The following is a 15,599-nucleotide window of genomic DNA, read 5'->3' as shown; positions in this document are numbered from 1 at the left end:
TTCTTGAGGACATGGTGAGGTGGGGGCTGTCGCCAGTCACATGAATTGTAGGAGAAGGCTTGCCCACAGAAAGCAGATAAAGGGACTAAGCCCAAGATTTTGGTCCAGTTAGGAAGCTTCCTTGAGGTTGGTGACACAAGCATAGGAATTCAACAGCTTTATTCTGACATTCTGCTCACAATAATACAAGAGGAGGAACCGATTGCTCAGGGTTCCAGATCACATGGGATCTTGTACTATGAAGATTCCTACCTCACAGCAATGGTATTTTTCAGTAGAAAGCTACTGCTACCCAATATTATTGATCTTTACAATTTATTACTTGTGGAAGCAACACTCATAACAGCATATCATAATCTATCCTGGCATTTTTATTTTTTTGAGAAACTCAAAAAGGCTTTTCGTTATCTTTGAAATTCATGAGTGAAGACAAAATCCTACTGCTGCTTTTCCTTTTCTGATGCCAGTAAAGTTGAATAATTCAAACTTGAGATCCTTATCCTTTTATCTCTCCTGCCATTCATCAAAAACCGGGGGGTTGGGGTGATGAGTGATGGCCTTTGGGTTTCAAAGCCTTTGTAGTTCTTGATTATTATTACATCACTTTTCTATAGTAAACAACATCTAAAGTAGCTAGCAAGAAGTGTAAACACAAAGCATACAAATAAATTACACGAAGCACAAATTAATTATTCTTTAGTAAGCATCCCTTAGATTTGTTATGGATTGAATACAGAGGCCAGGATCAATTCCTGTGGCTCAAGAGGCAAACAAGCCAAAGCTGGTTAAAAAGTGCAGGCTGAATCCAGGAGCAAATCCATCTGTACATACCTTGGAAGAGAAAGCATCTTCATCCAGAAGAGATTGGATACTCATCTTCAAATTAATGGAGCCTTTAACAGCATTTCCATCTTATCTGGATGAAGTATCAAGTTGTACACCCCCCCCCAATTCTTCCCTGGTACCATATTCCAGTTCAAGACTGTCACCTACCACTTTGTGTTCAGAAAATGGAAATTTGTCATTATCATTATACTGATGGTAGTTCAGTCATTGTTTCAGTTCCCATATTGTAATTTTCTGTCCAAAAGAGCAATCAACTCCCTACAGTCTTCATTGGAATCCAGTATCATGGCTTTTGCAGAATAGCATGTATTGTTAGGGTTTCATTACCACTATCACCAAACTAGGAAATATTTATGTAACGCTCCCCACCCCTTTAGCCTGAGCATAACTATGCATAAATTATGCTTGGTATGAAAAAGATGACTGAAACATTGGAAGTTGTGGTCATTAATAGAAACACTAGAAGCTGCCTTATTTCAAATCAGACCACTGCACTGATAAAGCAGCAGATCTCCAGGGTTTCTGATGGGGGATATTTTCATTCCTAACTGGAGATGCAGCCAATTAAACCTTGGACCACCTTCATGCAAACCAGATGCTGTACCACTGAGTTGTAGCCCTTCCCCATAAACATAAAAGGCTACCTTACATCAAGTCAGATGATTAGTCCATTTTGCTTAGTAATCTTGACACTGATTGGCAGTGGCAGTCCAGGGTTTCAGGCAGGCAATCTTCTCCAACCCTACCTGGAGTTGCCAGAGTTTGAACCCATGACCTTCTGCAGGCAAACTTGATCCTCTACCACAAAAGACAAACAAAAGAAAGTCCTTTTCATATCATATCACATAGTTAACTGAATGGAAGTTGCTGCCACTAGATATAAGACAGGGGGCTTCAGAGGGTAATAAAAATTAATTCACAGAGGATATGCCTATGAATATTAACCATGGCAGCTAAATTGTACCTTCAAATTCAGAGGCAGCTTGTCTCAGAATATTATTTGTTGTGGGGCAAACAAGAGAACAGATGCCTTCTTGACATATTTGTAGAATTCCCGAAACCATCCGGCTGATCACTTCTAGAAGCAGGATGCTGGACTCAATGGATCCTTGGTGTTATCCAACAGGGATATTCTTGGTTTTGAAATTCCTCAACCCACAAAGCCAGATGGCTTTAGCAGCTTCCATGTTTTCTGAAATCGGGTCATTATTAGCTGGCAATGAAGCTAACCCTGCAGCTTCCAATTAAAATTAAATCATTTGTGCCAAACAAGGAAAAAAGCAAGTGCCTAAGAAGTAATCAGGATTCTTCACCACTCCAAACCTAGCACCTGGCACACTTGAGGGTAGCTTTCATTTTGGTCGGAACGAGCTGGCATGATGGGATGGCTGATACACTGCCTATTTCCCAGAGTGCCAATTCCAAGCTCTGCTAAGTAGCAAAGCTTTGTAACAAAAGTGAATTCAAGGAAGGATGTATTAAGCCCATCTTGGAACAGTGTGTTTGCATGATACAATGTCAAGAGCAATAAGAATGTGATGCTTCTAGAGGTTTTTTTTTCCAATTAGATGTATCCTCTAATAAAATCAAGAGGAACAGATGTTTCTAACAAGAGCTATGTCAGCCTCATTTGGATGTAATGCAACACTATAATTGAGTGTTGCAGGAACGAGCCTGGGCTTCATTAGCCACCCTGCCCTCTGTTTTCCTCTAGTGCAGGCACAAGGAGAACAGTAGTTTTTACTTCCATTTTTAACTAACCAGAGTTTAACTAACCAAATCCCAACAAAACCATGGTTTAGGAAATTGGTTTGTTTTCCTAAGCCTACAGCCCCTCAGATGCTGTTGAACTAGAACTCCCATCAGCCTTGTCCACGGTGTCTGGATCTGGTGGGAGTTGTAGTGGAATAACAACTGCAGAGCTACAGGTTGGCCACCCCAACTCTACATTACGGTTCAGATGAACCTCTTTAAAGTTTGGATGTAACAATACACTGTGGGTAAATCAGAATGGAAACCAAAGTTTCCAATTTCCTCCTTGCAGCCATACGAGAAGAGGAAATGAGGAGCACACAAGTCCAGAGCTCAGGCAGTTAATGCTAAACCATTTCACACCAGGCCTGCGAGAATCAACAAATTAGGTAGGAAGTTCAGGTTTCCTGACATAGGGTAAAATATGTTCAGCCAGTTGTAGTATGAAATGTCAAATTAATAATGTTTCCTAGCAAGTGCACATTGATAGTTCCCATTATTTTCATTTTGCTGAGAAGCAGTTCTTGAAATACTGCATTATCCTGGAATTTGGACTGGAAAATGAGAAGTTTGGTGATGATCAAAAGATCACAGAAAAGTTAGAGAGGGAGGGTGCTTATTAACTTTTTTTGCAACTAATGTACATTTTGTTTGCTGGTGCCTGGATGGCCGCCATTGCATGGTTTGTAGTGGTTTTGTGCTTTGGTTTTTTCCTGCTCACTTTTGACCTTCTGAACATGTGCATTTGTAACCCACCTTTCAACAAAGCTTCCAGGGCAGCTTATGTAAACAGAATACAAAAAAAAAAAACCGCTTGTTTTAAAAAACCAGCAGGCAATAGCAGAAATAATAATGATAGCTAGATAAAAGCAGCAAGAAATCATTTGATAGAAATGAAGGCCAACTGAGAAGCTAAAGCAGGTCTAGGAAAACAAAAAGGTCTCTGCTGGATGTGAAGATGTGAAGGCAGGCACCAGGCAAACCCTCTCCCCTTGCTTTAGCCCCCCCCCCATCACTATAGCCCTTCTAAGTCCATGATCCTTGCTACAATGTTGTGCAGGTGTCCTATGCCCAAGCAGCATCTGCAAATGGACAATTAGGATCTTGCATCAAGTGCCTTCGAAGGGTAATGAAAGTGCATCAACAAATGAGACTATCAGGTGTGGGGCAAGTGGTCATGGTTTAGAGAAAGCAGCATTGCAGTCTAAATTGGGACTCATACAGAGATTTCCCACCCAGCCCTGATTAATAAGCTTAGTCATCTTATAGCAATCTTATTGTGTCTAAAAATCTTCTGTAGAGGTCCATATCCAAGAAATTTCTTGCACAGAGATATAATACACAGCTGCAAAGAAGCTGTTGTGGCTCTTTGACTTTGGAATCCCTCTCTAAGGAGCCACACCTAGTGCCAACATTACAATCTTTTCAAGATTTTGCTCTATATCCCAGGCATTTAGTTGTTAAAATCTGAGAATGGGAAGTTGCACAATGTGTCATTGCTGAAATGAAGTTTATCAGTAGTCTAGAGGCAGGGGTAAAGCAAATGAAAGGCTGGAGATGACTGGTTAAAATGCTTAATTTAACCCACTGAAATTGATTGCAGTTATGGACCAGAATGCTAGATTAGTTTTCAAAGATCAATCAGTGGATGTTTATTTCTTCAGATTAACACGGTTGTCACCATCTTGCCCTTCTTCTAAACTTCCCTTAGGCATTTGTCCATAGCTAGAGACAGAATGATGAACCAGATGGCCTGTCTCAGCATAGCAATTTTATACCCAAGTTAAATATCTCACCCTCAGTATCTGCTTCTTCACGTTGGGGTTAATAGTGACCTGGAGGAAATAAGGATTACAGAGCATTATCTCTATTAGTATTTTCCACATTAATGTGTGTGTGTGGAGGGGAGGAATCTTCTAATTTGTTTGCTAAATGTAAACCCTGAAGCTTAAATACAACTGTATTTTCAGGGAGGCTTCAATTAAAGTAAAAAAAGAACTACAATACAAACAATTATAAAATTGTCCACCATTATAAAACCAGCATGTGAAAATACAAAAAAAATACACTGAGGGCTTAAAACCCTAAAACTTGTATTTATCTGATGCTGAGCAGCAATACCTATTACTTTTGGAAAGCCAAACTTATACTGGCTATTGGAAACTTTATAACTTTTGGCTATAAATTTGCATTTATGAACTTGAGCTCCCCAGCCTGAGGATCCCAATGTGCTCATTGTATATTACATTATAATATGTTCTAACATTTAGTATTAAACTGTTGTTTTAAGAACTGAGTGAACCTGTGTGAGGGAATCCTGACACCCAAAACGGAATGCTAGACTGCTGTAAAAAGCTTGGATGCTACACTATTGTACCAAGTGTACATGATGCTGAGGCATGCACCTGAATAAGTACTCCCACAGACCTGCCACTTTGCCAGAAATTTGAATATCTTCATAAGGCTTACATATAGCAGCCCATGTTTACATGTCAAAAACGTAAAGAAGACCATTTATTCACATCCCGTATTCAGTGAATGCTGAAGGGCTACCTCTTTCCCCTGGCCTTTGACACTTGAGATGTGCATTTTTAAAGCCTACCCTATTTTTTATGTATGTATGGAAAAACCGTTTACCTTCCAGCCGGAGTAGTACCTATTTATCTACTTGCACTTTGACGTGCTTTCGAACTGCTAGGTTGGCAGGAGCTGGGACCGAGCAATGGGAGCTCACCCCGTCGCGGGGATTCGAACTGCTGACCTTCTGATCCGCAAGTCCTAGGCTCTGTGGTTTAACCCACAGCACCACCCGTGTCCCTTGATAGGTAGAGTTTGTAATATTTCATCATTCTTTGGAGAACAATTTCTTTAAAGGCAGTTGGATCCATTACCCCAGGTTACAGTTTTGGAATTACAGATGGTTTCTTTGCTTTCACAAGAGCTGAATGAAGCCAAAGTCCCAAGTGTGGCAATCTGATTGGTATATTTGTCTCACCTAGAAATGGGCATACAGATATAGTTTGATAATGATGGGTAGAAGGAAGTTCTAAAGCACAAGATGATAGTCCTATGTTTTCCTCCTCAGGTAGGAAGCCATTTGGAAACCCTGCTCCATTACATAACATTCATCAGCCCATTTGGCCAATTTTATTGAAATGGAAGTTATCAGAACACTAACTTTGCACTAGGAAAATGAGTTAATCTGCAAATAAATAGGTGCTCAGGACAGGAGATGGAGTCTGGCTTATTTACCACATCTTTGACATAGTGTAAATTGGGGTCTTCTCTTTACTTCTATCTTTTGTTGTTAACGAGGGTCAGGTGAAGCTAAAAGGATTTCAACGAACATTTTACAAATGCAGCCTGACTGCTCTGAACCAGACACTGTCAAAATGTAATGCAGTTTTATGATCAAAGAGATTCGGGAGCAGAGAACAATGCTCTTGTTTAATTTTATTATCATTGGTACGTTATAAAGTTCCCTAGAAGGACTTTTTCTCTGCTTATATTTTGTGTGCTGATGTTCCTGTGTATGTTTTTTTCTTGTCCCCCCCCCTTTAGGCTGTACTATGGCGGTACAAGTTTTCCCAGCTTAAAGGGTCTTCAGATGATGGCAAGAGCAAAATCAAATTCTTGTTCCAAAATCCAGATACTAAACAGATTGAAGCAAAGGTAAAAGCAAGAACTCCAATATGTTTCCCTTGTCTGAAGGATATTAGAACAAGTAATCAGGGGCAGGGAAGACAACAAAATTTGAGGCTCATGTACTGATGCTTAAATAACAAGATGAACACTCAGTTCTGTTGCTATTTTGTCTGAGAACTAGAAAAAGGTAAACTAAAAATCAGGCAGAGCTGCCTGCAAAGCCAAGCCAAGCCGATAACTAGGTTGATGCATTGTAGTCTTCATTCAGTAAGGAAATTGGACATTGAGAGGACAGTTCCTTCAGTGTGGAAGTCTGCCCCTCAGTAGCTAGTCCAGTTATTTAAGGTATTATCTGTTTTAATACACATACAAAAAGGCTATTGCTGTAACTATACACACTGCTTGTACTCCGGGGAGGTCACTTGAGTGCTCCTAACATAGCACTCCCATAGGGTGCGCTCCATTGTCTCTTGAGACAGATGGATGCCATCATGGGCCATCTCTGGCTAGCTATGTGAAGCTGCCTTGGCTTGTGATCCTAAACTGAATGCAACAGCACTTGGCTTTTAATTAACCAAACTTTTCTCACCTCATGAATTCATGAAGGTGCTCAAATTCCAGCTCTTTACTGGGTCTGGAGAGTCTGCCCCTCCCCCAAATGCATAACAATACGTTGTGATAAAGGGTGCTACAGATATTTATTAGGTATGCATTTCAACTTTGTGGTTTGGCAGAGCTTAAAGGCATATGCTATGAATACTAAACTACCCAGGTGAAATTATGCCACATACTTACTTCATTTATTATATCAGGTAGCCGATGCCATTCCTGCTTCTCAGCCACCTGGTAACAGCAGACTGTGCTGAGACAGAATTTGTACACCTTTCTTCCCTCTGATTCCTAATCTTTGTCAGAAAGCGTTGCTGTAACAACAGTTATGGTGTGGGTGGGGGAATGCTAGTGGATTTGTCTATGTGTTGTGGTTATACATTGTGGAGTTATATACAAGAGAAGGAATGAAGACTATTTACTTTAATAATAATAATTTTATTATTTATACACCATCCATCTGGCTGGGCTGTTCCAGCCACTCTGGGCAGCTTGCAACACATATTAAAACATCAAACATTTAAACTTCTCGATACAGGTCTGCCTTCAGAGGTCTTCTGAAAGTTGTATAGTTATTTTTCTTCTTGACATCTGAAGGGAGGGTGTTCCACAGGGAGGGCGGCACTCCTGAGAAGGCCCTCTGCCTGGTTCCCTGTAACCTCACTTCTCGCAGTGAGGGAACCACCAGAAGGCCCTCGGCGCTGGACCTCAGTGTCTGGGCTGAATGATGGGCATGGCAGCACTCCTTCAGGTATACAAGGCCTTTGAAGGTCAGCACCAACCCTTTGAATTGTGTGGCGCTGGTCTGAGTCCTAGACTTTTGCATGTTATGAAGAAGCCGCTTCCTGTGTTATGCTTCTATTATAACTTGCAAACCCTCAAAGTGAGAGACATCTGATGCCAGGACAGTTTATCTACAGGGAAGAAAATGGGGCAAGGGACAGCAACCATATGTTCATTTTTAGTGCTTTCTTATAGCATGTGAGCGAAGGATATTACATGTGATGTCTTGTTCCTGCAATAAGTACTGCTGTGAAATCCTGTTCTCTGTAAAAGTGTTTGAGCATGTGTCTCAGGATTGCATAGAGCAGCATGCCAGAGCATTTTACATTTTCTGTCAGACTTTACTTCATAAAAGAGCAAATTCCCGTTCACCTGCACTTATACCTATATGTTTAATCAAGAACAGAGAATTCAAATGTGGGTTGATGTGCAGTCACTGACAGAATATTTTATTGGCCAGTAGCTTTAACATTAACCTGGGTATGTCTAGCAATCTTTCTCCATTGTGAGGTAAGTTCTGACAGGGGAAATATATATATAGATCCTGACAAGTGAGAAGCCCATGCTATTAAAGCAGCCGCCTGCACATTTGACCAGTCAGTCATGTTTGTCCGCTTGGACATAAAACTTTAGTTACAAACTGAACATAAAATAACACTAAATCTAGTTTTATAATCTTCAGTGATAGAGGAAGTCTTGCTCAGGTACAGTTCTAAGGAAAAGATCTTGGCTCATTGGGAATTACCAGCCAATAAAAAACTTGGTTTAAAGAATTCAGAGAGGAGTTTATTCAAGATTAAATTCCATATGTTTGGTTCACATGCAGGTTTTTGGAAATGTGAGATTTACTGCTGCACAACAGAGGATTGCCGCCATAGGCACATGATGTCCTCAACTGGTACAGGGAAGGCTGAAAGAATGAGCATGGGTTGAATTAGGCCACAACTTTATTGATTACAGGAAAGGGTAGGTTTGGCTTAGGCATTGGGCATGTATCCAGCATCAGGCAACACATCTGAGAGGAGCCTAGTGGGTTTGATACTGTACTGTGCCACAACCCCACACAGGCTGCCATTTGAAGAGTGTATTGGCCCATCAGTCCCTGTGTGGATTCCTGGAGAGTCACCCCTCCCAGACCCCTTTAGCAGTGTATCCTCCAGCCCAATGCCTTATCCCCCAAAGTTGTAAGAGTTACTGTGAGGTAGGTGAAAACATGCCAAATTGCTTGCAGAAGAAAATTCCTCCCTGCCCCCGAACATGACGACCAAGCAAAGCATAGCAAAGACTGTATGCCACACTTCTGCTTCCCCACTGGGCAGACCACTAACATACTGGGGTGGGTGAAAAATCCTGTTGTGGTCAGCAAATAGGGCAGCCGGCACCTGGCCACCCCCTTAAATAAGCTAAAGGTGGAATGGGCATAGCCTCTCCTGCCACTGTCCCTCCTAATCTATTGTGCAATCAAGTTGCCAGCAGATCAATTGTACCATTAAGTGACTTTAACTTAGTGCTGCAATCCAATATATTCAAAGCACACATTAGTAAAAATCTGGAAGAAATGTGAAATGCTCCTTGAGAATGTCAGACTCGTTAGTCTACTATTTATGGTGAAAAGCAAGAAAGCTAGCCAAATTTTGGCATTGTTTACAATGCAGCCTTAATTACGAATTACCAAGTGCATTATAGAAATACAGCAGCATCATGCTTCATTGCTTAGTTTGTATTCCTCACCCTTTGATTGTAAAGATTTTTTTGAAAAAGGACAGCTTTCTATAATGCTGTTTTTGAAAGCTAAAAATCAGCCTTTTAAAATTGTATTTGTTTTGGGGACACTGTGCTTTATATTTCATGCAGAAAGCATCCCAGAGAACACATCCTTTAAGTTCGCATCCTCTTTGCTGTTTCCACATTTAGCTAATAGGATATTTCTGTTTTGATCCTGGGTTTACAGAAGATGTAACAACTTAAATGATGCCAGCATTGTGGAGAGGGAATATCATCATGTTTTGTTAAGTCTTTGTGAGTTTCCCATTACTTTTAGTTATAAAATACTAGGCAAAGATTAAACCAATCCATTTATGTCACTCATCCATCATCACTCTGTTAATTCCAAACATAGAGTAAGATTCCCCCCCAACCAATGTTATTTTATTTAACAAAAATTTTATACTATAAATTTTAACTATAAATAGAACCTCTAAGGCAGGGGTTGTCAACCTGGTCCCTACCGCCCACTAATGGGCATTTCAGAATTCTAGGTGGGCAGTAGGGGGTTCTATGGCACAAGCTGAATCCTCCTTCCATTGAGAACTGGTGGGCCGTAAGGAAATTTTACCATCAAGAAAGATTCATTAGTGGGTGGTAGGTATAAAAAGGTTGACTCCCCCTGCTCTAAGGGGTTTACAACCATAAAATATACAACACCATTATCAATAACAGTCATAGTCAAAAGCAAGTTTTGAAAAATGGTTCACCTTGATCTGTTTTACGTCATCAGCATATTGATGATATCCTCACCTCATCCCACAGTGATCTCTTGCCAATGTTGGAAAATATGGGGAAAGTAATAGAATTGTGACATGATCTCAATTTCCTGAAGGATTCTAGTAGCTATTAATGCTGAAATCCAGTGTGCTGCAATGGCTGAGAGTGTCACATGTGAGTTTCTGGCTCAATTCTTGCCCAGCCATGGTTAGATGGCCTTTATGTAGGCTGGTATCTGTGTCTCCAGTGCTATGTGGGGATAATAGTACTGTCCATTGATTTTAATGGGTCCAGTATTCAATATGACTTCAGTCGGATGCAGCCCAAATCATACCTTGCTCATAGTTGTAGTAATAATATTCACTGTCATAATTGGTGAAAAGGTACCAGACTATGCTAGATTAACAACCAAAGTATTTTGTAAGCCTAAGTATTAGCATTGTTCTGCCCCCACAAGGGTCAGTTATTTAGTGATAGCGAATTTGTGTATTAGTATTATGTAGAAGGAATAATTCTGCCCCTTTAAGAAAAGATAATGCCTTTCCCCCCCTTTTAGACCTCAAGGCAGACTGGGAAATGTAGGTACAGCAATATTCTAGTTTCTATTGGCTCTGCTCAGAGCAGGAAGAAACCTCCCTTTCTCTTTTGTTTCAATCCTAGTGCTTGCCTATCCAGGAAAATGGATGAACTCGCTCGTTCTTACATAACTCAGCAGGGACGCGTCTAACCACTTTAATTTGCACCGGACGATAGTTTTGGGAGGCAGAAAACAAGAAAAAATTATTCTGAACCCCAGAAGCCAGAACAGCAAGAGGGATCTGGCTTCTGGGATACTGTGTGGCTGTTCTGGCTTCTGGGCTCCCCCTGCCCAAAGAGGCTGCACAGGGTTAAAGCAGAAGCCAGAAGGCACTGCGCAGGGCTAAAGCAGAAGCCAGAAGTCGCTGCGCCTTCTCTCTCTCTGCCCAGCGCCCCTCCTTCACAGGAGAGGTGCTGCGCAGAGAGGGAGAAGGGGCATCACCTTTCAGCGAACCTGGAGAAGGAACAGGAGGAAACCCTTCTGTTCCTCCTCCGGCTTCGCTGGACAGGCGCGTTGCTCAAGGGGCGCTGTGCCTTCTCTCTCTCTCTGCGCAGCGCCTCTCCTTCGCAGGCTGCCGCCCCAAGCCTAGCTCGCCCGGCGGGACCTCCCACCGGGTGCGCAAGGCTTGCAGATACTCGCCCGAAGCACGGGGAGCCCTCCGGCTCCTGCCGGGTGCGCAAGGCTTGCAGACACTCGCCCAAGTACGGGGAGCCCTCCAGAGGGCTCCCTGTGCTTCGGGCAACAGGTGCCGCCCCAAGCCTCGTGTGCCTGGCGGGCGCGCCAGTCTTGCAGACACTCGCCCAAGTACGGGGAGCCCCGTACTTGGGCGAGTGTCTGCCCATCATACATTGTACTTGTACGATGGGACCTCCCGCCGGGCGCGCAAGGCTTGCGGACACTCGCTGGGGCTGCAGGCTGCTGCCCGCAAGACTTGTGAGCCCGCGGGAACTCCCGCCGGGCTTGCAAGGCTTGTGGATAGCTTCCTGAAGCCTGGAGAGCGAGAGGGGTCGGTGCGCACCAATGCCTCTCGCTCTCCAGGCTTCAGCGAAAGCCTGCATTCGCACCATAGGACGCACACACATTTCCCCTTCATTTTTGGAGGGGAAAAAGTGCGTCCTATGGAGCGAAAAATACGGTAGTAGCCTACCATGTCATAAAACATGGCTTAACAGTTAGAACATTTTGCACTAGGATGGTAGAAATCTCAAAGCACTGGTTTGTATCCAACTAAGTCATATTAAACTTAAACTGATTTAAATCAATAAGCTTAGGTTAGTCAGTTCCATTGCAGTGGTTCCAACTCTGTGTATGACTTAGATGCCATCCACTGAATGTGGCTTTCCATCTCTACAGGAAGAGATAAGCAGCACCCCCAGGTTCTAGTAATCCTCCTTATTCAGAATCTCCTCTACAAGCTTTTGGACCATCAAGGTCACAAATGGAATGGGCCCCATTAGGCAATTCTAAGGGGTGAAGTAACATGGCTGCAAATGCTGCCCAGGAGGGTTTGGTCAGGGGGCTTTGATCCCCGCTGGGGCAGACAGAACCAGAAGAAAGGATAACAGCTGTGAGCAAGACTGTGGCTCGGCATGGTTATCAGGAAACTCAGCATTGCAAAAGGAAGGTCCCCCCTCTTTAGGGAAAATGGGATTTGTTTAGTTAGTGGAAGGAGGCTGCAAGCTTTATCAGGAATGTGGTAAGAAATATTAAGACCTTGTGCTTACCTTTGTAAAGAGGAAAGGATCCAAGGTAGGTTGATCACTCCAGATGGCACAAGGACCAGTGCAGAACTGGAAAATGTCACCTGTGTTGGGAGAGCAAAAAGTTCATGTTGATTTCAATGGGAAAAAGCAGAATGGTCAAAAGAATGGAGCAGCTTGAGAATGGGCTATGATTCAGGATAAAGGAGGTATACAAGGAGCAGTGTTTTAGTAGTTCAGCTCAAGAACCTTCTTGCCTGATTTTCCTCATGAGGATAATAGCTTAATTCCCACCCCACATGCCCATTTTTCATGTTCTTTCAATAATGTTGTGGCCAGTTCAAGCCCACTGATTGGTGTCCACTTCCTTTTATCGTTCTCTACCTACCAGAGGGGCAGGATGAGTTAGCCCATGGATTGTAGAAATAAACAGTGAATTTAACTTTCTTCTTTCTAGTTCTTCGACAAATTTTCTTTTCCATGCTAAGTCATGGCTTAGTTTCCAGCATTCATTGTCACAAATGTCCAATATAAAATTGCTGTAGCATTCCACTCAAATATTTGAGTACATTTTATCCAAAGAAGGTGTTTCTTCATTAGCCAACAAATACTGCAGCTTTCCACAATGATGGATGACGATCCTTGACTTGGTTAAACTTCTGTTGGCTTGTCTCTACAACAGAGTGCTGGGTGTGCTGTGGAAGATGAAAAGGTGGCCTAATCTTACCTTTGACCTCTTTGCTTTCACTTTCAGGAGTTGGAATTTTCCAACCTGTTTGCAGTCCTGCATTGTATCCACTCCTTCTTTGCGGCCAAAGTGGCCTGTTTGGACCCACTCTATGTTGGCAGTCAGGCCACAGCTGCTGCTGCTACTGCTGTTACTGCTGCTGCTACTACTGGTGCTGCTGTTGCTACATCTTCTGGCACTAGCAAATTGAAGTATACGACTTGATGGCTCCTATTTCTGCACTTGCCACTTTCCAGGAGTACATGAGACTACGTATACAAAACATTCATCAGACAGGTCTCTCGGAGAACAAACAGCAAGCAAGAGAACTGACTCAAGAGACAAGTGGCAGTTGTCAGCAGAGTATAGTCACATGGGATCATGAATTAAGTCTCAGTTTTACAAGGCATCAGTACATAATCCAAGCAGAAATCTCTGAGGTGGATGAAGATGCTTTTATAGTATAATCTGATTGTGTTTTGAATGACACTGGAAACAAAAGAAACAGAAATAAACGAATGACACAGTGCTGCACTTAAGTATTTAATACAATTTTCAAATCTCCATAATAATAGACATTTTCTTTCCAGATGTTTTTATATGACAACCTACCAAGTTCTGGATCAGAACTAATTTCCTCTTGCTAGACTATAAATGTCAAGCAAAGAGGGATCAGTGTGTAGCAACAAGGAAGTGAATGCAAAAAGATGCTACTGTATCTCCTTAGAAAAGAAAGCACCTTAAGTACTGTTGCAAATTCATATTTGTGCCCTTTTGACATAGAATCATCTTCATTCTTAATTTTGGTTCCATCCCATTATCATAATGATAATAGTATAGCCATATTAGGTCAACATGTTTTTAAAAAGGAAATATAAGCATAATGAAGCCATCTGCTATTGAAGCCTATAGTACTTAAGCCACTTAGCTCTTGCTCTCATGAACAGCAAATGAGGTGGAAATTCTGTAATTCTCAAATTGCAGTCTGGGGCTCACAAAATTCAGTGTTCTGTGATACAGGCAGTAGCAGCCAGCGGAGGGAGGGGGCAAGGCAGCAGAGAGCTCAGGGTGGTGCAGGCACAGTGCTGGGTATGTTGAATTGCCGTCGCTGCTGCTCTTACACCACACCTGCTCCTTGCTGCCTTGCCACTCCCTCATGTAGAGATGCATGACTTAGGGAAACCAATTCAGAAACACAGCGCACACAGCAACCACATGCTGCTGCACATGGGGAAGGAGGAATCACAGCATGTAGCGAACTCGATGTGAGCATGAATGGTGGTAGCATAGCCTTCAACATGACATGCTAATTTTCTTTCTGTGTGAATATTTTTCATGGAGAATCGTCATAACTTGATGAGCCTTCACCTATGAGCCTAAAGTGGTAGAGACTAAACACAGGTTCGCCTGTTTTTGTGAGACCTAGGCCTCAATTCTGGAGTAAGTCCATTGACCTTATTAGAACTACCCAGAAATTGTTGTTTGAGGATCATGGTCTTAAGCCAACAAAACCTTTTCCCTTTTTCCCTTTGCTTTCTTTCTACATACAGATTCTCCGTTGTCAGTAAAAATCTGTTAACATTCAGAATTGTTTTAATTATGAATGAATTACAAAACCAATGTTAAACCTGTTTAATTATGTCTTTTATTATTCAGTTTTATAGTGAAGTGTCTTTTAATCTGCCAGGCTTTGTTCTCAAATCCCAAGTATTATATTTTGTTACAGGCACAATAAAGGTCGCACAAGGCTTCACTTTTAAATTTGATTTTCATATTACCAACAGGAAACCAAGAAATAGAATTCATGTACTCTTTTGTATTTTAATTAACAGCTGTTAAAAATGACCTTACGAAAAAGCAAGCTTTCTTGTAGGTTAAATGGAACATCCCAATTTTTGAGGTGAAACTTGGAAAGTTTTAGCAAACTCTTAAAATGGCATTCAGTGTTGTGTCATGTAAAACTAGCCCACAGGGTAAGACAATAAGCCCTTTTCAGATATTTTATGTATGAAGCCAGCAGACTCTGCCTCCATTGTTCATGCATTCATTGTACCATTTGCAAAGACCTCCATACATACAGTTGTAAAAGCAGAGGATTCTTCATCTGTTCGGCAAATCTGGAAAAGCAGCATGCCCTAATATTATAAGAGAGCCCTCTTTGCATGCACTGGGGTCTTTTCAGATAGTATAAGAAACACTCATACATTGGAAGGCAGAGCCTTCCGCTGAGATATAACTCCTCCCACATGCACTGATTTCATCTGTAAAATGTCTGAAAAGGGTAATATGCTTTACATGTATTTTTAAGAATTGCATTTTAAAGATGAATCTAGAGAAAGTGTAAAATTTGATCTACTATATATGTACAGTGTATATAACACTGATAAGGTTCCAAAGAGCCATTAGGAAATATTCTCTCGTTCTCTCTCTCTCTCTCTGAAATGAGTTTAGTTTTGCATCGAGTACAATCCAGATC

The 15,599-nt window shown here is 41.8% G+C and overlaps 1 protein-coding gene across 2 annotated transcripts in view; it reads left to right on the top strand.

The window, feature by feature from the left end:
* Positions 1-13,657, top strand: part of SNTG1 (syntrophin gamma 1) — a 215,569-nt gene extending 201,912 nt beyond the window's left edge. For both annotated transcript variants that reach the window (XM_081917551.1, XM_081917550.1), the window contains 2 exons: positions 6,160-6,270; positions 13,151-13,657. In XM_081917551.1, coding sequence (XP_081773677.1) covers positions 6,160-6,270; positions 13,151-13,348 — 309 coding nt within the window. In that variant the 3' untranslated portion in view covers positions 13,349-13,657. The remainder of the gene's footprint in view (positions 1-6,159; positions 6,271-13,150) is intronic.
* Positions 13,658-15,599: the final 1,942 nt, after the last annotated feature.

The sequence above is a fragment of the Podarcis melisellensis genome (assembly GCF_964234715.1).
Source record: "Podarcis melisellensis genome assembly, chromosome: 7".
NCBI classification, from domain to species: Eukaryota; Metazoa; Chordata; class Lepidosauria; order Squamata; family Lacertidae; genus Podarcis; species Podarcis melisellensis.
Note: the sequence above shows the minus strand (reverse complement) of the source record. Positions and strands in the feature narration are given on the sequence as shown.